The 27086-nt window shown below is 38.4% G+C and overlaps 1 protein-coding gene across 1 annotated transcript in view; it reads right to left on the bottom strand.

Moving 5' to 3' along the window:
* Positions 1-1596: 1596 nt before the first annotated feature.
* LOC134531224 (E3 ubiquitin-protein transferase MAEA) overlaps positions 1597-27086 on the bottom strand; it is a 136375-nt gene continuing 110885 nt past the window's right edge. The window contains exon 8 of the mRNA XM_063366896.1: positions 1597-7470. Within this exon, the coding sequence (XP_063222966.1) occupies positions 7369-7470 (102 nt within the window). The 3' untranslated portion in view covers positions 1597-7368. The remainder of the gene's footprint in view (positions 7471-27086) is intronic.

Raw genomic sequence — 27086 nt, 5'->3', positions numbered from 1 at the left:
AACAATGTTAACAACTACACAAAAGAGTTACATTGAGAACAATAAACCAAACATGAAGGTGGTCTTACATTAAAAAAAGAATGTTGGACTGATGGATGAATGATTCATGAATTTTATGTGAAAAAAAAAATTAATCTGTAGTGATCTGCTTAATTTGTAATGTTGATGAAGTGGCCTTCTTTGCTGCTTGCAGGAAAACACTGTTTTTTTTCCCTACCAAGCTAAAGATACGTTTGTATTCCACATTACTGTGTGGTATACCTAAAATGGAAAGCATTACCCTTGATATTCTGTCACATTCACAAACCCCTTCAACTCCTTGTGTATGTGATAACTCTGCCCATTTCATATCTATCGACACATCTTTGTCCACAACAGCCGAAATGTCATCAATCTGCACATTTGTAAATTGTTTATGGAGTTCATATATTGCCAAAACAATAGTTTCCTCTTTTTTCACAGGCAAGTTAATGGGGAATAATTTCACAATGTAATGCACAGAGGAAAATTTTGCATTTTCCATTCCCTTCAATCGTGCCACTTCTGCATGTTTTAAAACGTCACTCTTACAAGGAAAATTATTAATCATGTAATCACATGCAGTAATGAAATACATATTTCCTTACTGAGCTGTAGAACACATGTTTCTCTTTGCTTTCGAGCACATTTATTATAATTGTTGTGTGACTTCCTAGTTATTGTTGTTGTTCTTATATTTCTTAACGTGTCCTATACCATTTGTGCAAAAGTCTGTATAGTCAGATGGACCAAAATAAATAGATGGAAAACACCGCGAAACTAGTAAAATATACTTAATTACTAGTCCATTTTCATATTGGTGTAAGGTATATACGAAACATAAAAGAACAGTCAATTAAAACTTTTATGAATACTTCTACGCAATTATTTACCGCTTGCTATGTTCCACCATGTTTGGACACTAAAGCTGAGTGGCATTTGTTTTCCAAACGAACAGGTAAATATTTTTGATTTGTCGGAAAGAGCAAATGAGAACGACGATGTCAAGAACAAAGATGCTTCTTTGTTTGGCATACACGTCCATGCTTGTTGTCTCTCTCATACAGACCTCGTCGTTACAAACTCAAAAATTTATTTAAAAGTTTTGAAATCTGTAAAAAAATGCTCGGCTCCGTAAAACCACAAAACAACGCCTCTATCCGTAAATTTTACGGACAATACGTAAAAGTTGGCATGTATGGAGACAGAATTAGGATTAATATATTTGATACAAAGCTCGTATTTAACACAATCTTAATTATGGATTCAACAATAACTAGCGCTGTTAGTTCGCAGGCGCCGTGGGCTTCACTAAGCCGACGAGACACGCCAAGGCAAAGGATAGGAAGTTGTCAGGCCTATCTATATGACTGAGGGTACAACTGATACATTTGTAAACAAATGACCCCTATATTCGTGTATGTAGTACACTGAAATCCCCCTACCCTTATGGCTTCCTGTTTCTGGATTTAGAACACTCAGTCTCCCTGATTGAAACAGCATCCAAATACCAGTGAAAACAGTAGTACCATCACAGATGTCAATCTCGAAATCAGCAAACTCAAATAACATACATTGTTCACTATGTGCAACTACATGTTATAAAAATTTATTTCCACTTAGTATGATACAATATGATACAATTGAGCTTCACCATCATTTATGTATTATTAGCAATTAAAGATGGCACTTTGATAAGCCGTACACGAGGTGTTGCAATTTCTAATGTAATAATACTTTTAAATGCAGCCTTACAACATATCAATGTACAAAACCTCTGAACAGCAACGGATCTGACCCAAACAAACAAGACTACATATACCCTTGCACCTCTGATAAATTAGGTAACAATTCATTATGAAACATAAATAATGACAGACTGTAAGGACAAAACAGCTGCGTGGTTTGCTCTTAGCACTAGAGCATGCTTGCTATACGACAGTGAGCTTCATGTGAACATACATATTATACATGGACTAATTTAACTTCAACAAGTATTCACTTTAAAGAGCAAAGAGAAATGTATTCATGTAAGTAAAAAACACTTGTTCCCGTCTTGAACAGTCAGGGTGGCCACTCTTCTGGGATAATAAAATTCCTGGTTTTTTCAAGGGTGGTTTTTATCAATATTTGAATACAATTTGTATTTTTGTTACACAAAGCACACACAATATGATGTTTTATTGGCGTTAAACAATAGACAACTTAACTATAGGCTTAAAAATTAAATCAATGAACTTGCTTAAAACAAAACCTACCACCAACAAAAAAATTTATAATCTCACGTCACAAAAATTACTTGACACCAAACGCATGTGTTTTGCCCCTCTTGCGTGGCTGGCTAATGCTGTTCTTCCCATCCATGCTACCGATATTGATTTTAACATTACACAAATTGCAAATAGCGTTTGTTCTGCACTTTGGATCTTTCTCCACCCATTCAAACTCTTCCGTATATTTGTCATTGTATGTGGTGACCGAACTCTTTGACATTTTGATAGTCTGTGCAAATTACATGTAAGATTAAAAAGTTCAACACAACGTCCCGCACAACTACTCTTTTAAAAAAACTCGAGAAAAGTATCCGTGATACCGTGACGCAGCAACAAGAGCGCAAAGTAAAAACAAATATACATACAAAACTAGTGCTACCAACATGCCATGCGAGAAATTACTACCACCCTACAACAACATTTTCAGCCAAAATGCTGTTGCTTTTGAATACAGAAACATAATAAGTATGGAAGTCTGAATTGTTAACGGTTTCATACGTACTACAAAAGTTTTTAAATGCAATATGAACAAATTAACTTTCACAAAATATAGCTCACGAACATACTGTCGTGCTTCGACGGGTGGTGAACGTGCTCATTTAACAGCCGTATGTTATTGCGATCGTTACTTCATAAAAAAAATTCCCGGTTCTAATAAAAATTCCTGGTTGATTCCAGGTATTCCTGTTTTTTTAAAGAAATCCTGGCTATTTCCCATATTTCCCGATTTCCCGGTTGGCTGGCCACTCTGACAGTTAAAGAGGTATACTTTATTCTCTCACATCAAAATCATTGTTTTTACTGGGAAATAAAAATATTAAGTTTAAACAAAATATAGTTAAAACATTTTTTTACATATACCATCAAAAGGATTACAGTGCCCAGCAATCTGTAGGAACATGAACTTCATTCAGCACAGCATACAAAGTGAATCTGAATTTGACCAACAAACTTTGGCCACAGGTTCAGCACGACAAAATAAGTTGAAAACATCTCTACGACTTATGGTGTAGGGTCAGGGGTAAATGGGAACAGGTGCCACTAGCGCTGACGTGAGGGTTTGGAGAACCAAAGAGGTGTGTAAACTATTAGTTCCATATCTCTATGAAGTGGTAGAACAAGTTCCCACTTTTTTCCAGTCTTCAGCTGACAGTGCTATGGTAAGGTTATAAACAGTGCAACAATGTTTTGAAAATGAATTTTACGTCCGTCAGTTGATAGCGCCTAGTGACTACAGATTTCACATGTAAGTGTCCTTCACTGTATTAATTGTTGCTTATTAGATCAATTAATAGTAATTTGTTGTGCTTATGGCTTAATTATTTTTATACTACCATCTGCACGGATGTTATCAATTACCCCTGAGAGTTTTATTTTAGGGGTAATTGAGAACAATTTTTCATACTTTTTTTCACATTTCAAAATTAATAAAAACATTGTGTTTGCTACAATAATTAAGTGTTTTGATAAATTCACTGCTGCAGTGACCAAAAGGATGCCGAGAACGTACGTTAGGAAGAAGGCTCCACCCTCTTACACCATTCAAGATGTGATCCAAGCTGTAAATGATATTCTCAATGGCAACTTGACGTACCTAGCAGCTGCTGAGATGTACCAGGTTCCCAAAACAGTTATTTTCAAACGCATCAAAGGTAGGAAAACCGATGTTAGTAAATTGGGGGCAGGAAGACCTACTGACTTGCCCAAAGAGGTAGAAGAAACTCTTGTAAAGTGCTTGATAGCAAGGGCACAAATGGGTTATCCTTGTGATAAAGCAGAGCTTAAAGAGCTTGTGCAGCAGTACATTCAAATGACTGGAATGATCACAAGATTCGTTGATGGGAAACCGGGTGAGGATTGGATCAAGCATTCATGCGTCGCAACCCCAAGATTTCACTAAAAAAACCGAACATCTGCAAAAGGCTAGAAAGCAAGCCAGAGACCCTTTTGTGGTCTATGATTTCTTTGCATCTTTAAAGTCGTTGTATGATGAACATTCTGTACGAGAAGTTACTGCATGTTTAGTGTTCAATGCTGATGAAAGTGGCTTTCCCTCTGATCCATCACGGCTTAGAGCAATCGGTGCCAAAGGCCAAGCCCTTAATAGAGTGTCAGATGGATCAGGGCGAGAATCAACCACAGTGCTTGCCTGTGTTGCAGCAAATGGGGACTGTCTCCCTCCTCTAATAGTTTTTAAAGGTATCTCGGTGCAACCACATTGGGTTTCTGAAAAACAGTTCCCAGGCACTATATACGCCGCAACTTCGAATGGCTGGATGGAGGAAGCTGCCTTTTTTCAGTGGTTTCCCTGTTTGTTCATCCCACATGTCGAAAAAACTTGAAAGGAAAATGAACTGGATGATGAAACCGCTATGTTGCTTTTTGATGGCCACGCTAGTCACATAAGTGTGACAATAATTCAGTTAGCTATCGAGAAGAATGTGCAGTTAACCCAATTCCCCAGCCATTTAACAGACCGCCTACAGCCTTTGGACAAAACAGTGTTTGGTCATCTTAAAAAGCTTGGGAAAAAGTGCTTGTTGACCACAGAAAAACTCAAATGGGGAAAGGGCCTAGTCGGTTGAAGAAAGATCAATTTCCTGAGCTTCTGGGGAAAGTTTGGGGTTCTATTTCAAACAAAAACATTGTAAGTGGATTTGTGTCTACTGGACTCTTTCCTTTGAACCAAGACAAAATTCCCAAAGACCTTTTCGATCTTGAGCGCTTCACGAAACAACTTAAAATAGCCCAAGAAACAATAGAGAAGATCGAAAACCCTTCTTTACCAATTGTACATGAAGAACCCGAAAATCCTTGCAACATTCCTTATTTCTGTGGGGAAATCTTCCCTAACGATGAAATGTTGTTTGGTGTCTTGGATTTAAGTTTGAAGAAAAAAGATGCTGATATAAATGAGGCCAGTGGAACATAAACTCATAATGTAGACTTGATAGACATCTTTTCTAAAAGCATCACCAAAACCACTGCAGTCTCAACCTCATCTGGAAGCCCCATAAAAAAGCAGTGACTCGGCTGAAACACCACACCTACGGGGAAGTTTTAACTTCTGAAGATGTGCTGAAAAGACTCAAAGAAACTGAGCATAAAAAAACAACCAAGAGATCAACTACCGAAAAAACTACAGAACCAGTCAAGAAAGGCAATGCACCAGACAAGAAACACAAAACCCATAAGATTAATAACAGTGAAACTGAAGATGAGGAAGAGACCGAAGAGATAATCAACTATGGTGACAATAGTGATGATGATTTAGATGCATTTCGTGAGAATATGGAGAATGAAATACTAGAAGTTACCCACTTGGCACCAACTGCTTCAGAAATAGTTCCATCCATGTACGTGCTTGTGGACTTAAAAGGAGGTCTCAGGAAGAAAACCCATTTCTGTTACGCCTGTAGAGTGGATGCAGTAGTAGCTGGAGAGTTGGAGGTTACTGGTCTAAAAAGTACTGATAGATCCAAATCTAAGTTCGCATTGATAGAAAAAGACAAATTCTCCGTCAACATGGAGCAAGTGAAAGCTGTTTTGCCTACCCCATCATGCATTACAGAAGGTAGAAAAAAACTGTACAACTTCAACGGTCATGTCAGTGTGAAGGAAATGTAAAATTATGTATGATAATTTAATGTATTTTGAAGAGTTGGTTATGTGTTTCTCAGAATATCCTAGTCTTACAAACATTTCATTTTTTCTTTGCACATTACCTTCATGTTACTTTTGTATAACCAATAAATATTCTGTTGAACATTATTGTAACTTATTGGTTCCCATCAAAGTGCGCATAATTTTCCTTTTTCGCAGTCAAGTTTATGTGGTAACCTCTTGATGAGTAGATGAGTGAACATTACTTGGGGTAATTGTGAACAAAGAGCTAAATTGTTCCAAGTAGGTTAGAGACATAACAGACTTTCAAATCATTCTTAATGAGGATTTTGATTCATTTAATAGCTCTAGGTGAAAAAGTAACCGTTCCCAATTACCCTCTACCCTATGGGGTAATTGGGAAATTATGGGGTAATTGTGAACATGAAAAATAAGGCAATCAGAAAAACCGATTTATATTTTAGACATGTAGGAAAGTTAAATAAGATGTGTATTAACAAGTGTATGCGTAAAAAAAAATGTTAAACATGGTTTGCATGGTCCTGGTCTTAACGAGAAGGTAAAACCTTCCAATTTTGTTCCCAATTTCCCCAACCGACCCTATGTCTTTCATGTTGGGGCTACACAACATTTTTACTGCAAAAATAATAGAGAAAGTATTTAAGATTGAACACTGATGTGTTTATAAACAGAGAATTTGGCTAGAGCTTAGAAAATGTAAATTTGAATTATTGCCAAGTACTTTGTAGTTTTAATCATTCTTGAAAACATACCTAAGCTAAGAGATTCATTTAAAAAGTGATTACAACACATTATAGCTTTAAGATCAGTTTGAAGCATTAAAGTAAATTTACCATATGAAAATCAAGCAGCATTCAATATTATAAATACTAAGGGCCACATTCTGATTATAATGCAAGCACATACGACAAATAGAACTAATTTTGAGAGATGGTGAAAATTGTGCACATATTGTAAAGATAAAAGAATAATGTTCATGATCAAATTAAAACAGAGTTTATGTCACTTCTCTTTTTTTTACAGATGTCACTAGCATGATATTAAATGCATACATGTCATTACAGCACACTACACTTGTAGCAGTAACAACTAGGATGAAGATGAATCTGCTTGCAACTCAAAAAAAAAATTTCAACTTAATAGCCACAATTCAAGCAGGATTTTCATAAACAACTAACTTCTGAAAAGAAATAATAATAGCCAACGAAATCTCATTACATTCACAACATTGTAAAAAGCAAAACTAATCTTCAGTATCAAAGCAATATACATTATATAATAACATGAACAAAATAACTAATAATCATTTAGTAAAGCTTTTAAGACCAAAATATTAACTAACAAGTCTACAAATTCTGTTCTTGGTATTAATTACAATGGAGTGAAAAAAACAAGCTCAATCATGTTTCCTGTCTTCTGGAGTCTGGAGTGATTACATTACAAACACCTTCTCTAGTTTCTTGAATGGGAAGACTTCCTTGGTCTTGGGGCAGATGATCTGACCATTGTTCTCGGAGGCCATCTGCTCCAGAGCCTGCAACAGTCAGGTCACATCTGCACAGTGCTCCCTCGCACACGGCACAGTACCACTCCGGTACCAGCAGGAATCACCGTCATTGACCCAGGTATTTACAATTATGTGTCCACGAACCATACAATAACATTCTCACACAGGCAATGCGGCACTTGCAGAGACTTCATCTTCCTTATTGCAGTCATTTACACAAAAAAGTACATCATTGTTTATATATTAAGCTTTATTTTGGAATAAACATGTTATGTGAGAATTTGTCTCCTTACTTAATAAAGACAAGTTTGAATTACTTTAATAAAAATGTAAAAACAACAATGTGCATAGTAATAGTTATATTGTAAACATGAATGCACCACCTGGAAGCCAACTATCCAGATGTTGCAACTTATTAAATTGAATTGCAATGAATTACAATGAATATCAGTCGGGACTGACGTTAAGAGGTTGGTGTCGTCAACCCTTACTAGTTAACCTGGTTATGTTTTATTTATTTATACATTGTTACATGCACAACAACACTCAAGGTGAGTCTAATAGTTATGCACAACTATAGACAACTACAACAAACAAAATACAGATAATAAACAAAAATAAAAATATAAAACAAAGGGCAAATAAAACGACTTATAAATATAAAAATACAATTACAATACAAAACTAGAGACAACACAAAAAATAGACAGACATATTGAAAAACAGTTTAAGGAGAAGTAATCTAAAATAATGATATAATCTAAAAGGAACTCTAGCTTTAACACAAGTAGAATATATAATTAATATTTTAACGAGACACAAAAATAGTTTCCATATATTTATGTTACTTATATATTAATAAATTTATACATATAAAACTTAGAGAATGTCAAGATTATTACAATTGGTTATAAGGTCTGAATAGGTTTATGCTTTTTCAGTGGTGGCCATTGCAATGCCAGGTTATTGTTACTAGTAGAAGTACTGCCTGACATATTACCTCCTCCATACATTTGTAGTTCCAGCATTAGAACTAAACTGGTGTAAATAGGTAATGTTCTTCCATTACCTTATTAATGTTGATGTTTTATGTTAAGTTTAGATATAGGGTAACGTAAGGTAATATCGTGATATTTTTACAAAAATCTTTATTACAAACTTATGAAAATAAAAAAATAATCCTGCATTGAAGGATACCAATATATGATCCTTTATGAACATTCAGCAGATAATAATATATTTTTTAATGTGACTGGAATAATAATAATAAATAATTTAAAACAGAACAACATGGACAGGTAATTCCGTGATAGGGTAGTTAATACCGTGATAGTAGGTAGGTAATATCGTGACAAAAAAAATGTTTTCAAAACTTTCACTGTTTCTCAAGACTGACCAGACTAATCACTTTCACGAACTGATTCCTCTTCAGCACAATTATCACACATATATACATCGTCATCAGTTGTACCATTTTGACATTTTATATGGTATGGGGTGACACAAAATGAACACTGAATCCAAGCAGCACCTGTACATTTTTTGACATCTGCAGAATACTTTCCATGGCAATTTCCACACACCCAGTCTTCACTGTCACTGTCTTTATTTGTTGTTGAGGGCCCAGCTACTGGTTCTTCAGGAGGTGTATGACATTTTGCTGAAGAATCGCCTTTCCTTTTGCGTGCTGGCCTTGTTCTCTGAGCTTTCGGGGTCTTCAGAAGGCTGTCAACTCTTTCTTCAACAGAGACGTCTCTTGGGGGCAGAGTGTTTAGTTCAGAAGTTATGATAATCTCTTCAGATGAAGATTCTGGGACCTCTAGTCTTGTGTCTGTTAATTTAGATGGTGCATATGCTTCTTTTGAAACAGCATCATAGTTCAGGGGACATGCTCCAGCTTTTTTGAAAGCATTTTTTAAGTTCATGCATGTGAAACTGTTTAGGAAAGCAGGATTAAATATTTCATAAAAATTATACCTGCTTGGCTTCTCTAATGCATGCTGTAACATGTATGCATTAAGCTCTTTGTTCCAGTGACTCTTGAGTGATCTATACACTCCGACATCCAAGGGTTGTAACAAATGAGAAGTGTGTGCAGGAAATGTAAATAAATAGATACCATTGTTCCGAGCCATTTGCAAAACTTCTGGCGTGATGTGTGAACTGTGAGAATCAAGAAGTAAAACCAATGGTCTTTCAGCAGGAACACAGTCAATAAAAAATTGAAACCATTCTATAAAAAGTTCACTATTGATCCAGCCTTTGGATGACAGTTTGGTTTTAGATTCAGGCAAAGAACCTTTGGCCAGATCCTCATTCCACCTCACACCTTTGAAGATAACAAAAGGAGGTAGGAAAGAACCATCAGCGCATGCACAACCAACCAAGGTGTGAGTCTCTGCATGTTCTCCATATGTTCGTTTGTAAACAAAGCGTTTACCAATTTTCGTCACAACTTTGCCAGCTTTGACAACATATGAAATGCCTGTTTCGTCTACATTCCAAATACGGCTAGCATTGTCTTTGATTCCCAGTTTTGTCAAGAGTCCGTCTAATTTGCAGAAATAGTCCTTAATTAAAGTAGGATTGGCCATAGATGCTCGGTATGCAGAAAGATTTTCTGGTACTCAGTGTCAAATTGTAAGTAGTCTTAAATCGAGACCACCAACATTTGCTAGCGGTTCCTTTTTCTGGATTTAAGTATTTTTCTCTTCCAGTGGCTTTGGCTAAATCATATGCCAATTTTCTTATTTGCAAAACTGTAAGACCAAATCCTAATTCCTGCATCTCAATTATGTATTGGTAAACACGCTGCTCTACTTCAGCAGTCAGGGCAAAAGGGCGCCCTAGTTTAGGTGCGTGAGAATGTTGCACATCATCATTTTGGGCCAGAAAATCTTTCAAAGTTGACCAAGGGACCCCAAATTCTTTGGAGGCTTTATATAAAGTAATATTTTGCTCCCTTACTTTACTTGCAGCAGCAACCAAAGTTTTATGTTCATACTGGCGACGACATTTAGTTTTTGCCTTTTCAATTGGTTTCTTACCTTTGATACCATGTTTTTTCTTTCCCAAACCTTTTTCTCTCTCCTTAGTGGGAGCCATACGGAAATAAACCTGAAAAAAGTAATATATTTGAATATAAGTCATGTATGAAGATAATTACGTTTTCCAAAGTGGTGACTAGGTAATAACGAGATTTTTAAAAAAAATGGATAGGTAATATCGTGATAATTTTAAACAATTTTTTTTAATAGAAAAATTATATGCAGAGTAAACATTACAACTCTACTGCTTCAAAACTGCAAAAATTTTCATTTTAATGCAATAGCATGTATACTAAAAATATTTTTTTGCTATTTTAATTTAAACGTGCCCTCAAAAACCACAAAATCGTTATTATTTCTCGAAATTGCTAGTGTTATCTCATACAAGCTTTAAACTGAACAAAAGATTTGAAACAAGTAAAATTATCTACAACTTTCAGTTATTAAATCTATTATAATAAAATCTTAACATAAAACTTACTTAATTTTCCATAAATTTATTCAGATATAGCTGTCGTGCAAGCTGCAGAATCAATGCAAAAATAGACTCTTGATCACAAACTGTTATTCCAGAATTTTCCCAGCACTCCTTTGCTGCAGATTATAGTTCCGTTGTAAAGACGACTTCTTGTGCTATCTATCGGTTACAAACACGACTACGTTTAGTCGGCAGGCAAAGACACGGTGGCTCACTCAATATTTATCACGATAATAACTATGTCACGATATTACCTTACCTTACCCTACATGTTGAATAATGTTATTTTTAGTAATTTAAATTTAAGGAATATTTTTAGTGAAAAATCTGTAGGCCTAATGTACAAGACATACAAAAAATCAACCATAAATTGTAACATAGCATAATTCCTGCTCCATGCTACTGACAACACTACTGTTACTGTTTTCTTCACTTTTCATAATTAATTTATACTCATGTTTCTTCTATTATGCATAGAGATTTAAGGTATTTTAGTTATGCTTAAATATTAAATATTCATTAATTTTACATTTACTTAAATGTAGTTGGTTTTATTGTTATTATTCATATATTTTGTTTGATCAATTATAATTAATGTGTGTATTAATTTTGTTTTTACAATTTTAAAGCATCTTCTGGTTAGTGAGGATGTAATATTCTAGAAGGTTTGAAAAGATGTAACGTACACTGGGCTTCAGATAAACACTCAAAAATTGAATAAGTAAAAAATAAGGCCTTGGAAGCATCAGCCCACAAACAAAAAACAACAATAATTATCACAGAGGTGCCCAGACGTCATACAAAGGAATAACCTACTAGAAACTCTAGGAGGCTATGTGGATCGAGGGTGAGTAATAATGAAATAACAAGAATGCTGGTTTGATTTATATAAATGCCCTTTTACTAAAATTATTTACTTAGCTTTTTCTTTTATTTTATCTTTATCTTTAAATACACATGTGACAGCATGAGCCCAATCACGGACTGCTAATTTTGGCAGTGAAGTTCCATTCTAATTCTTGCATATAATCTTGCACCCCGCCTGTAACCAAAGTCCCAAATTGCTTAGACTGGTTAACAGGCAGCTAAGGCTGGAAAGACTACGCCAGGGAAAGGCAAAAAAGAGGGGGGGGGGGGGGGAAGATATGACGACCACTTACCCAAAACAGCGGGGTGAAGTCACGTTAGCTGGCTCCAGGAGTAGAGTTGGCCACTCCCGGTGCGGAAGTCCGCGGTAGCCATGACGAGAAAAGTGAAGAAATAATTTAGATAAAAAAAACTAGCACGGGCAGCCATAATTAAAAAAGAAAAGAAAAATAAGGCATCTATGCCTTGACGTTCGAGACTACATGATGTAGTGTCAAGTCTTGGAAATAAAACTGAGGTGGATTCTCGTGAATAAGGACGCATGGTCCGTACTGTCCAGATGCTGCCCGCCGAAATGTTTAAAAAATGGCATCGGCACGCCCAATTAAAGGAAGTTACAGCGCCCATCCAAGGAGGGGGGTGGTAATGGCCCGAAGGTATCTGAAGATGCCCGAAGGGGCGAAGCAGACTGCTAAAGCGCTTGCCGCGCTCTCACCCGAGTCGCGGGCGGGTGGACTGTTTTACTTGAGATCATAGGTTTTAAGTTGTAGATAAGCAAGTGCATGTAGTTAGCACTTAATATTCTTTATTGTCCGTTCACCGTGGTACATATACAGGCGCCATAACCGGAACTGACATTCACCTGTTATCAGTGATGCCAACCATCACGAGCAAGGCAGATGTACAACACCTTCCCCTTTATACTGCGAGACATGTGACCACTTGCTAGGGTTCTAAGGTTTACTTGTTGAGACCAAACTTACATACAAAGTTGTGCAATTGCTTATTAACAGTACACACTATAATTCAGAAAACAAGTATACTGCATGAAACACACATGTGCAATTCACAACTCACTTACAACACACTAATTGACAAGCAGACAACATTACAAATTTAAGCGCTTCACAGGCTTCACCTCCCTTCCACTTTTGGTAGCCAAGGTATGGCCACTGCTGTCTGTTGCTTCTTGAGATTTATCACCCTGCACAGTAGACACATCAGTCACTGCATTCGTCGAAGTTTGAGGCTCAAACCCCCGGAAGTCAGGCTCCAATGATGAGGTGCGTGGAGTCTGCTTACCCTCCTCGCCATCAGTCTTGGTGTTGGGAACCTCGAGCAGGCGTGGAGCTGACTGGTGGGGCTTCTGCGAGGTAGTGGTTTTTCTCAGATGGATCACATTGCGACGCACTATCCTATCACCTGATCCTCGCACCCAATAGGAGCGAGGTGATGAGTGTTTGCCCACAATGACTCCCGGCTCCCACTTGTCATGTTTGTGGGTTTTGACAACCACAGTTTCCCCCTTAACGAATGTTATCTCCTGTCGCCTGGCCGTTTTGTTGTATACGTCTTTCATCTACTTCTCCTTTGACATTAATGCTCTCACCACGTGTTCTGGGGAGATGACTCTAGGTCTGAGGGTGTTATATGAGACAGGCAGTTTACTCCGAAGTCTCCTATTAAATAGTAACTGAGAGGGGGACCAGTCTAAGCCAGGAAGAGGGGTGTTTCTATATTCACGAAGTAAGTTTCTGAAATCAGTGCCCTGACTTTTGCGTAGCAGCATTTTGCTAATCTTTACTGCCATTTCTGCCAACCCATTACTGCGTGGATAATGAGGACTACTAGTTCGTAGCTCAATTTCACTCAGGGCATAATACTGACGGCATTCATGAGAATTGAATGGCATGTTATCAGCCATCAGCACTCGTGGGAGACCATGAGTGCTGAATACTTGTTGCATGGCACTGATGACGGCAGAGGAAGTCTTTTTGGGAAGTTCACACACATCTATCCATTTGGAATATTTGTCCACAAGAACCAAATAATCTTTCCCAGCGAAGTCAAAAATGTCTGCACCTACTGTGTCATATGGCAGCTTTGGAATGGGATGTGGGCAGAGGGGCTGTCTGTAGTTGGCTGGGCGAAACTTCTCACACACAGAGCATTTTTGAATGAACTGCACAATATCAACTGACATAGATGGCCAGTAAAACAACTGACGGCCCTTGGACTTGGTCTTCGATTCTCCACAGTGGCCTTCATGAAGCAGCTGTAGAACATATGGTCTTAGAGCCTCAGGAACAACAACCTTATCGCCGAGGAAGACTAAACCACTTTCAGCACACAAGTCATCCCGCATTTTGTAATAAGGTTTGCATACTTGAGGAACTCTACTGTAGGGGGGCCAATCTGACTGACAAAATTGGGACACTTGACAGAGAGCCGCGTCGTTAGTTGTTTCCAACTGGAACTGAAGCAAGCGTTTGTTTGACATAGGCAAGTGCTTACTGACGGAATGTACTACCTCAACCATTGCAGGATCGTCGAATACCTTGTCTGTAAGATATGACCGCGACAGGTGGTCTGCGAAATACATGAGTTTACCAGGTAGGTAAGTAACGTTTAGGTCATACTTCAACAGTTTAAGACGTAACCTCTGAAGGCGTGCTGAGCCTATATGATGAACTGGTTTGACCATAACATTCACAAGTGGCTTATGATCAGATTGCACTAGGACCTGCTTACCATAAATATAGTAGTGAAATTTAGCTGAGGCAAAAGAAACTGCTAAGAGCTCCTTCTCAATCTGGGAGTAGCTCTTTTCTGCTGCTGTAAGGGACCTGGAGGCAATGTGCACAGGGTGGAGACCCTTTGGGCCCTCCTGAAACAAAGTAGCACCAAGCCCACTCTGTGATGCATCACACTGTATAACAAGTTGGTTTGTGGGATCAAAAGTTGCCAGAACAGGGGCACTAGTGATGAGCGACTTGAGTTTACAAAAAGCCTCTTCATGACACGGGAGCCACAACCAGTCTACATCTGCTTTAAGAAGTTCATACAATGGGGAACACACACTAGACATACCTGGAATATAACAGCGAACAAAATTGAACATCCCCAAAGTACGTTGAAGTTCTTTGCGATTGCTGGGAGCATGTAGACTAGTTAGAGCTCGGATTCGCTCAGGATCAGGTGACATGCCTGCGGCGGAGAAGATCTGGCCCACATACCTTACTTCGGAAACCTTATATTGAAGCTTATCTGGGTTGAACTTGATGCCAAGGCTGGCTGCACGCTCCACCACTTGCTGAGCACACGTATCATGGTCACCTTCTGTTTCGCCTGTGCAGAGGATGTCATCGAAGAACGTCACCACTCCAGGAATAGAGGCAAAGTTCTCTTCGATAAACTTCTGGAAATTTTCTGGGGCATTGGCAATGCCGTATGGCATGCGTAGATAGCGATAGCACCCAAATGGTGTCGAGAAGCAGCACTTGTGAGACGAGTCTTCATCTAGTTGCACTTGGTGGAACCCTTCCTTAAGATCAAACACTGAATAAAATTTTTTCCCTGTGAGCTTCTCGGACATTTCTTCCAATGTCGATATTTCATGGTAGTCTCGAATCACCACCTTATTGAGGTCAGTCGGATCAAGACATAACCTCAACTTCCCACTTGACTTTTCCACAACAACTAGGTTGCTCACCCAAGCGCTAGCACTGAGCTTGTCAACTTTACATATAATGCCTTTCTGTTCGAGTCTGTCCAGTTCTTGTTTTAACGCAGGTCTGATTGCTCTAGGGACCCTTCTTGGAGGCTTACAAACAGGGTTGCTATGGTCGCGAATGTTAATTCTACATACTTGGGGGAAACAGCCAAAACCAGTGAATACTTCATTGTGTTCTTTAATGAATCTGTCCTTTGCCTCGTGGCAAGCTGAGTGAACCCTTTTCACAAGATTGAAGTCAACACAAGACTGTAGCCCTAACAAAGGAGTGCTGTCAGAGTCAACTATAACAAATTCAACATAAGACTCTTGGCCTTTGACAGAACAACACAAATTAACTACTCCTTTTGCTGCAAGAATGGTCCCACCCCAAACCTCAATTTTTAGGGATGTTGGCCTGACCTTGAACTGTTTGTCAACCATCCTGAACAAACTGAGTGGCAAAATATTTATTTCAGAACCGGGATCCAATTTTATGTTCACTGCTTTGTCCTCAATCAGTATACGCTCCCTCCACTCATTGATGTGGGTTGTTCTAGTCCCTCTAGGATACACAGAATTGACTGTCACCGCATCACAGTATAGACTCTCACTAGAAGAATGCTTTGCTTTTACCTCCCGAACTTTCCGAACTCTGCATGAGGCAGCAAAGTGATTCATAATGCCACATTTGGCACATTTTTTTCCATATGCTGGGCATTGTCTGGCCTTGTGCTGTGTCTGGCACCTTGAGCAGTTGTACTCACCGTTATCACCAAACTTGCTGTTTTGTCTTGGGCGTGACGACTTCCTATCCTTAGTGGACACAAAGTCACAACTTACACTATCGTGAGTAGAACTCCGAGCTTGAATCTCCTTTGCTTGTTGTTGACTTTGTTCCATCAGACGGCAGTGTGCAGCAACTTTAGTAAGAGTAGCATTGTCTAACCTCAGCAGAGACTCCCGAACGGACGAATCTCTGATGCCCTGGACGATGCGGTCAACCAGCATATTCTCTTCCTGCGAAACTGGGCGCTCATAGCCACATGTTTTAATCAGGCGGCGGCAATCAGTCAAGAAATGATCAAAAGTCTCACCCTCAAGTTGCACACGCTGGTTAAAAACAAACCGTTCATACAAAGGATTTGTTTTTGGTGCCACGAACACGCGATACGCTTCCTTTACTTTAGAATACACAAGCTTGTCCTCCGGTGGGATGTCGAAAGTTTCGAAAAGGGCTCGTCCTTGGGAGCCTAACATGTTTTTGAGTAGGGCGATCTTAACCTTATCTGGGCCCTCATCCTGGCCCGTTGCGATTAAATAATTTTCAAAATCTCCTTCAAACACTTCCCAGTCTTTTCGGGCCGTGGGACTCTCCAAGTCGACAGAGTCAGGGAGCTTTACAAGATTGAGGCCTGCCATGGCACAAACAGAAAAAAACTATACGATTCAGTCTGTCAACAACATTGTTCGATATTCACTATTAACCACCGACGTCCGACAAACACGTGTCGACAAACAAACGCACACCTACAGGTTATATCACCTATAGCACACAAATCCAACGAACATGGACGAACTGAAATATGAACACAATTCCACACGACTGCACCATGTTTTACTTGAGATCATAGGTTTTAAGTTGTAGATAAGCAAGTGCATGTAGTTAGCACTTAATATTCTTTATTGTCCGTTCACCGTGGTACATATACAGGCGCCATAACCGGAACTGACATTCACCTGTTATCAGTGATGCCAACCATCACGAGCAAGGCAGATGTACAACATGGACTAAGGTCGCAATCGCACCGCGACTGCTTCCAAAGTTGATTATGACAAGCTGTCTCTTATGGGAGGGATGAGTAGAGCGCTCTGGCGGCCAAGAGGAGAAACTGGCTGGAGGGTCACAGAGACGTCCGCTAGAGTGCACTGGGCGCACTCGTACCAGCGGACAGAGCTAGGTTAGGGATTTTTGTCGCCGCTAGGCCTCGCTGAGTGCTCTGTTGGAAAAGGGCGTATGTCCTTGGAGAAACCATGTACCGTGCGCGGGTTCACTGGAGGTCGATGCTCCGGGTTGAAGTTCCCAAGAAGCCACAGGGGGAGATGAGGGAAGGGGGGGTTGAAACTTGCTATGTCACCTGGGAAAAGCGTCGTGTTGTAATCTCATATATACTTTCCGAATATATGCTAATAAAGTTTTAACATTTGCTTGGTTTTACGGCTGTATTTCTCTAAGCATGCCCGGTAGCTTAACCAGCACGTTACATAGTTACTCTTCAAGATAATGATAATTTACAGAAAGTGATATACAAATTTTGTCAATAATATGATGTGTTCCATTTAAAATAGGTTTAAGGTTGTGGTGTAATATTACAGTGTGTTTTACTTTGTGACTGTAAGGAGTAATAAATAATAAATTACTAATATGTATTAAGAAACATTGTATTAATAAGGGTGCCACAGAATATATATGAAAGATTAGATAGTATAACCAATCTGACACTAATATGTTAATTCCTTAAACAAACTTAAATCATTAACTATATGTGTTTGTTGGTGAGATTCCTAACAACCCAGTGTTTTTACTAAAACTGTTAACGTCGCAAATATGTTATATTCTAATAGGGTAATTTTCCTAAAGTATATATAAAGTAGACACATCACTGGGGAGGGACATCACAAGATTCTCAGTCGGTAGAAGCTCGGAGTTCTTTTTCAGGACCAACAGGTAGTTCCCTCGTGGACTGCAGCTAGGAGGCGTGTACTGGAATGGACTACTAGACTATACTGGCTATAGTGGTTCTGGAACTAGGCCTCCACCAATCCAGTCGGCTTCTGAAAAGTTGAAGTAGTAGGAACGGTCTCACCGAATAGAAGGCAGCTTCATCATCGGTCTAGACGATGGCTTGTCGACGAACCAGGTTGTAGTTCGTTTCGGCAGGAACCATTCATCAAGACATCACATTGGCGGGTTGGAATAGATGAAAATTTTAATAAATATGCAAACCATGCATATCACAAGATAGAATCATCTTCTTAGAATATCTATTCGTCCATGTAAAACGCCAAAATATGTAAGAACAAACAAACTAGCACCAGGCCTTAGCTCATTTCACCATGGTAGACTATTACATTCTTTTTCCATCATACACGGCCATCTTTTCTTTAATATCCTTGTTGTAGCAACCCCAGGCGAAAAACAAAGAAGACTCATCACAGCAAAGACAGCTATGTGGATTTGGTTATTTTGTCTATGACATAATGCTTGGTTCATGAACTGTAATAAAACTTTATACTATCCCAAGGAAATGTGTAGATAATCAAATACAGTAGAATCTCAGTACTAAGTACTTACAGGGACCTCAAGTTTTTGTACTTAGTACTGAAAGTACTTAGTACTGAAACATACATACATATCATCTATACAGAGAGAGAAAAAAAATATTTAAAAAAAATAGCTACAGGAGAGCCGCAAGGCCATATGTCTTTGCAACTATGACTTGCTTTTCCCCCTTGTCTAGTTCTCTGAATATTTCCACTTTTTCCTTAAGCGTGAATTGCTTTCGTTTCTTTTTATCTCCAGGATCGCTCATATTGTAGTACAAATACAATGCGGTGTCTAAATAACGTAACCTGAAAATAAACTCAACAATAACAATCCCGGCACAGACATCAACAGTATTTTTAGCGTAGCGTAACACTTTTGCCTAAATAATTAATACTTCTCTCGAACTTCCGTGTTTCGATGTATCGAATGGTGTTGTGTTGCTCACGTCGCACACTACGTACGGTTTAATCTATGGTAGCGCGCGCAACTGTTTGTTAACTTTGTTTTGAGGGTTTAGAGGTTAGAAAATATGTTGCGGTGGTATTTGTGTATGTTTGTTCTACAACATTAATCATTTAGCTGGAAATTTATTTACCAGTTGAAGTAAATTTTAGTGTAGTAATGCCACGCTTCTAGTAGAATTTATACGTTATAGTGAAAACATGATACTTTAAACTGAAACTGTTTTGTATGGTGAAGATACGATTTTTGGCGGGGATTTAAAAAAAATACGTTAAAGTGAAATATACGTTATAATGAGGTACGTTGTACCGGTATTCTACTGTAGAAACAAGCCTAGGAGTTTGGATTAAATCAAAAAGTGTATCCTGGGTTGTTAGAACTCACATTTAAATATCAACTTAATAATAATTACATAAAACATGAATAATAATAATATGACACAAATAATAACTGTAAATACTCTGAGTAGTTACAGAGCCGCTCCAAAATGTTTATCGATTAATTAAAGCTGATTATCGAAAACATTTTACTGAACATAATCATCTTGCAGAAAATAATCCTCGAAATAAATCCTTGCATATGAGTTAGACAGTCTCTTAGTGTTTGTACCTATCATGACATGTCTTTAGTTAAATTCAAAACATAGATACAGTAATATTACTCATTCAGATCAAATAACATAAGGTCTGGAACAATCTTCACTTAAAATAAGGCAAATTACAATACCCTTAAAATAAACATGACAAACAAATATACCATGTTTCTGTGACACCATATACAAAACCTGACAAGTGACCATACACAATATGATATACATGCAAATACATACATCTAAAGTAACAATATCGTAGCGTACAATTCCTCGATCTCAAAGTTTAGAGTTAATAGTGGTGGAAACATGTACATAATTGTTGAACGAATAACTCCGAAAACAATACTTATATTCCCAAGGTAATTTACAGTGTAGAGAACATTCAATCCTCGGAATAATTCGTGTTATAGTTCAGAGTTTAATACTGGCACTTCTTTGTCACTTTTCAAATTAAAGTGCTTTAAAATCAAGTTCGTGCGGTGATATCACTCCTAACAGGGTCTATAAAATTTTACCTCGTTCAGTTCAATAGACAAAATTTTATTACTACGTTTGGGATTCTTTACACTGGGTTGTTTATACTACATTTTTGTTTCTTCATAGTAAACAGGACTGGTTTTATCAAATTTATTTATTAATGATTGAGTGAGAAGGATGAACAGAGATACTTCATCAACCATGCGAGTATAATCCCTGCAGCAAGGTAAGTGTACTGTAACTCAGGTAGCTGTGTAAAGTTTATGACAAAACGATCAAGTGTTCAATCCAATGGGTACTGTAGAAAACAAAGTAAGTGTTTCCTTGCAATAAGAAACCTAATGGTGTAGGGTATATCATGAAATTAGAGCTCGTATGTAGAAAATAATGTGACTATAAAGTAACTCTCTCTCAGCGTAGTTTAGATATTGTATATCGTTGACGTGCCAGCTAAGCTACCTAGAGCAACCTTTTCTCTCTTGTAAACAGAAGTGTCTTGAGGTGGGACATGAATTTCTACAGTATATCTAGTCTTCAGTGAAGTCGACGATTGGCAGAAAGAAGTAATTTCAAAAATAACTTGACGTCTTTTAAGACAAATAATCATGCGGCATGGCTCAAATATGCACATGGGGCTAACCAATAAAAAAAACATAAAAGTCCGCACTGGCAGACACGCTCAGTGGACTAATGAATCATCGTCGAAGTGCTCCAGGCACAAAATATATCCACACTGGTACACACGACTCGGTGGACAAATACGTAATTAGCCGTTCCGATGTGTTATAGCTTCAGCGATGCAGCGTATTAATAAATGCCTGCTAAATAAAATTTCTACTTCCTGTCTTCATTCACATCAACTATGATTACATGCCTACTTAAACGATATGACTTTCGTCTCGACTTCTACTTAACTGGCTGCTTGTACAGGCGTAGCTGCGTCAAGTTGTAGTTACCTACTATCTCTTCGCTGTTTACTGACTTGAGAGTGTAACAATTCTCATGTATTTTGTCACATACTACATACGGTCCTTCATAAAGCAAAAATAGTTTCTTAGTAACGTTTTCCCATAGTTTACTGATCGGGTTAGTCTTCTTAAGAACTTTATCTCCTACACTGAGTTTAGTAATCCGCTTCTTCTTCTGATTCTTGCTCCTTTTCTCTGCTGCAAGATGTAGACGGGCTATAACAAATGCTTCTATTTGTTCTCGTAGCTCTTCCGTATCCTTTACTATTCATTCATGTCCATCTTGGTTTTTGCAAATTTCAGGTAGAATTAAAGTGGATAGCGCCTCCGAACGTTCGGTTGTTAATAGTTCTCTGGGGGTTAATCCAGTCTCTGTAACTTCGTCTTCACTTAACAGAAATTCCCTTTCATTTCCTCGCATTATTATCGTGTGTATACTGTACTGCGTTTTTCTTCCACGTGGATTATCCCATTACTAGTCACCACCGATGTTCGGGGCCCATCATCACCGATCTCAGCTAGTTTAACATGCTATGTTGATTGGCAGAACTAGAACTGGCGCCGTCACTAACTATCTGAGTCGGCAAGGGTTCTATTCCGGGCTGATTACTGTAGAAAACAGTTGGATTAATGGGTTCCTGACGTTGGAAATACCCATAAAACGGCGATGATGATGATACTTGATTATGGTATGTGGCTTGAGTAGATTTAATAGCATTGCTACGAGCAGTGTCGCTCATAAACTGGCCAACTGGTAGCTTGCTAGGGGACCTGGAATTATTTGGCCGTCGATCTCGCGGAGATTGCGTAGTCTTACTACACCGTTGTTCCCGTGGGCCCTCGTAGTATTGCGGTGTCGAGTTCCTCGGCGAGTGCTTATCTTCTCTATCTCGCGGTGACCTGGGAGGCCGTCTAGGAGAGGAATTAGGAGTTTTCTGTTGGTTACTGCCGCTCCTATCCTTTCTCGGCGTCGACCATTTTCGATTTGGCTCTGGATTATAATTATACCGTTCGCCGTGATCATGTCCTGAACGATTATACTGACGATTTTCGGAATCGTTAGAACGCCACTCTCGGCGATGCGAACTACTGTCACGGTCTTTGTACCAACGGTTCCGTCCATGACTGTACCTGTTACTTCGCCAGATTAAGGTATTCACTTGCGGTTGACGACTCTGAATCGCACCGTGATAATTATCATTACGATTCTGGGACCATGGTTGATAAATAGGTGGTGGTTTTGTTGTTGGCTGCCGTTTGTTTTCCTCGCTATTGTGATGGCTCGTGCGAGTCTGCTGGTCTAACTGATCGAAAGAGAGTAGTTGTTCCCGGAAATCTGATATGCTTTCAAAATTTCTTCCGGTTAAATGGAGCTGGTAATGCATGGGTAATTGACCTAAAACCATCGCAATAAATTCATCATCGCTCATGATGATATCTAAGTAACGAGTTCTCTCGAACATGTCGCTCAGATGGGCTTCTAGCGATCGGTTTCATTTGGGGTCAAATTTTTCGCCATGTAATTGCGCCCTCAAGTTCCCTTGGATTTTAAGGCTCCAGTGTTGCTGAATAAATAACTGCCGGAATTGTTCGAACGATGTGACCGTATTTTGGTGTACCTCCCACCAGTAATACGCCGTGCTCTTTAGGCTAGTGCTTAGGCACCTTAATTTTTCTGAGTCTGTCAGTTTAAATCGTGACGCATACTCTTCGAATGACTTAATAAATTTCCGCGGATTTTCCGTGGATTTTGCTGAAAATGTGGGTACCTCATCAGTCCAGCGACATGATGGATGATTTAATGCCGTAGCTGCATCTACGAGTAGTATGGGCTGCCCGTTTGCACTCGAGACGGTTTGCAGTGTATTTGGCGCGGGAATATCGTCACAAACCGGCGCTGATGGTGTACTATTTTCTACAACCGGTGGAGTAGCTGTAGGCATAACGCGTATGTCGGATTCAAGTGGCGACACTCTCGGTACAGAATTTTCCAAATGGTATATTCTACGATTTATGGTCGAAAACTCATCCGCATTACTAGCTTCGCGTTCGTGTAAAGCTGACTTTAACTGTTCGAATCGTGTCTCTGTCAGCTGTGAGTACCGTGTTATTTCCTCCTCCGCAGTACGTTTTGCTACTACTTGGCACGTAGATTCTGTAATTTCTATCTGTTGTTGCATAGAGGAAATTCGTGTGTCAACTCCTGAAAACTGAGCTGTCACGGTCTCGCGAAGTTCTTGTATTTCGGCACGAGAATTTTGTAATTTGGTGGATAGCTGTTGTGTGATTTCCGCCATTCTCGTATCAACTCGAGCGATTAATTCTCCTTGCATTTCCGTTATAGTACATGCAAGCCTATCTTTTGTCGCGTAAATTCTGCGGCTAGAATAGTATTCTATTGAAGTGTAAGGTGTTCGGAAAGTATTCGATTTTGATCCGCCTGCTGTTCAGAAAGTATACGAATTTGTTCCGCCTGCTGTTCAGAAAATATACGATTTCGTTCCGCCTGTTGTTCAGAAAGTATTCTATGTTGTTCCGATTGCTTCTTAGAGTGTAAATTCATAGAGGCATTAAGTTGTACTGACATATTATGGAAAGCTTGCAAAAGTTCCTCTAAGGTAGTTGACTTAACGCTCGTATCCCGCGAAGGTGCCTCCGAAATAACTGCATTTGTTACCTCTATGGCGCATGGAGTACTGCCTGATGTGCTCGCTACAATATTATTTTCCCTTGCTGTCACATCAGAAGTTAATACCTCGCTATCAGTATAGCTAGCCTCGCTCACTACAGCGTTATCGGGCCTTTCGTCATCTTCACCCTTATCTTTGTTCTTGTGGCGCAAGAAGTACATACCTTCCTCGGACATGTTGCCTTCCAGACGTACTTGCACAAAAAAACTCAGTCAAAGTTCAATTTAAAAAAAACTTACGCTCCCAGCAGTCTGGTCTCCAAACATACACAATAGATAGCTGCTAATATCACATACGGGAACTCTATCTCGTTGGCCCCAAAGTTGTGCGCCAGAAAATTGGTTACTACTCTTCTGTAATCTCATATATACTTTCCGAATATATGCTAATAAAGTTTTAACATTTGCTTGGTGTTACGGCTGTATTTCTCTAAGCATGCCCGGTAGCTTAACCAGCACGTTACATAGTTACTCTTCAAGATAATGATAATTTACAGAAAGTGATATACGAATTTTGTCAATAATATGATGTGTTCCATTTAAAATAGGTTTAAGGTTGTGGTGTAATATTACAGTGTGTTTTACTTTGTGACTGTAAGGAGTAATAAATAATAAATTACTAATATGTATTAAGAATCATTGTATTTAATAAGGGTGCCACAGAATATATATGAAAGATTAGATAGTATAACCAATCTGACACTAATATGTTAATTCCTTTAACAAACTTAAATCATTAACTATATGTGTTTGTTGGTGAGATTCCTAACAACCCAGTAATTTACTAAAACTGTTACCGTCGCAAATATGTTATAGTCTAATAGGGTAATTTTCCTAAAGTATATATAAAGTAGACACATCACTGGGGAGGGACATCACAAGATTCTCAGTCGGTAGAAGCTCGGAGTTCTTTTTCAGGACCACCAGGTAGTTCCCTCGTGGACTGCAGCTAGGAGGCGTGTACTGGAATGGACTACTAGACTATACTGGCTATAGTGGTTCTGGAACTAGGCCTCCACCAATCCAGTCGGCTTCTGAAAAGTTGAAGTAGTAGGAACGGTCTCACCGAATAGAAGGCAGCTTCATCATCGGTCTAGACGATGGCTTGTCGACGACCCAGGTTGTAGTTCGTTTCGGCAGGAACCATTCATCAAGACATCACATTGGCGGGTTGGAATAGATGAAAATTTTAATAAATATGCAAACCATGCATATTACAAGATAGAATCATCTTCTTAGAATATCTATTCGTCCATGTAAAACGCCAAAATATGTAAGAACAAACAAACTAGCACCTGTGGGTCGAGCATGGTTCTTTTCCTCGCCACCGTCATAGCGACGACGCGTCGCCGGTATGACGGCGGAGTTATGACGGCCGCGTGAAAATGCGAGCACGGATCCCATCGTCATATCTCTCCCGTCATCACTAAGGCGCCTTACCTACGACGGCTTGGCAATCGATAATATGCAGAGGTTGGCAGTGAATTTACAGAAAGGATGTGTTTTATTTGGCAGTTGGTGTATCTGCTAGCAATTTACAGCCAATAGAAAACTACCTACACGAAAACAAGATTGTGGACATTCGTAAAACTTAGACATGATGTGACTATCGAATTATATATTTTTCACAACTATATTCAATATTTATATCATTTTTCATTGTACGCCTGTTGGCGTTCCGTAAATATAAGTTTTACAGACTATTTTTTGCTCAGTAAAACACCTGTCACGTCTCAGTCTCAAAATATAATAAAATCATTTTACATAGCAAAGTCGGTTATAATTATTAAATAGTATATAATAAGGTTAAGGAGTGCATTAGAAACTGTGAAAGTTTGTAGTTTTTAATATGAAAATATTATTTAGCGATCTTGTGAAATGTGTTGCCCGTTATTATTAATTTTGTTTTCAATGGTCAGTTATTATTACTTTAAATCATATGATGAAAAAAGAATTTCAAAACACTTTTGTGATTCGACGTGAAACATTGCAATACTAGACCTGATTTAATCATTATTTGGTAATTTTCGTCACCGTTAAAGTTAATTTGCCGATTTGAAGGTACCGAAACAACTCGGTGTGCTATACGTCCCACTGTTCAAAAAATACTACTGTTATATTTAATTACATTATCCTTAGACTTGTTTATAGCATATTTTCTAGTGCACTACAAGTTTTATTCACACTATTTTGTACCGTAGCATATGTATTGGGTGAATACGCTAATAATATTTATTTAGCATCTTGCAAGCTTGAAACAATATAACACGAAGTCGGTGTTGTTAATTAAATGCCTGAATATAATTTATTACGTAAACTGTAGTTGACAATATTGTGTCTGCATTTTATAACTACCAGAAGAGTATAGGAACTAAAAATACCCTTTAACGGAATTAATTACTTTCTTTTCACATAAGCCGCTCCTCTCACAAATTACAATTTTCGTATGAACTATAAACACGAAACCTCTCAACTCTACGTGAAACACTATTATTCCTACATTGTTACCATTTTATCATACTGAAAGTATTTGAGCGAATCTTAGGTGAATAAAATACGTTTCAATATGCGATACTTACAGCAGGAGCAAACCTAGCCACCAACGAGGGTGGGGAGTAGGCCTAACCTAAAAGTCACTAAATCTTGGGAGGAAATGCTTTGTGTTTAAAATGCTATAAAACGAAGGTTTAAAATAACCGTCAGACTACTGTGTATTTATCAGCAGCATTCTTGTGTATTTTCAACCTTATGAATGCATGTATTTTATTTTTACAAGTGATTTTTTTTATTACACGTATGGAAGCTGAAGGGGAAAAAAGTTGTTTTTAGAAGTTTAATAAGCCACACGCGTATAGGTGTTTTACACTTAACTTTTATACAGAATAATTAACTAATGTGATGTTATCTTCTATCTAGTTGAAATATTACGTTATTTTGTCCTGACCTTTATTTTTTTATTAAGTGATATGACAAAAGTAGGCAGATTGGCAGTTTTCTTAGTATGATATATTTTGGTTAACTGA

This window comes from Bacillus rossius, chromosome 3 (genome assembly GCF_032445375.1).
Source record: "Bacillus rossius redtenbacheri isolate Brsri chromosome 3, Brsri_v3, whole genome shotgun sequence".
Taxonomy (NCBI): Eukaryota; Metazoa; Arthropoda; class Insecta; order Phasmatodea; family Bacillidae; genus Bacillus; species Bacillus rossius.
Note: the sequence above shows the minus strand (reverse complement) of the source record. Positions and strands in the feature narration are given on the sequence as shown.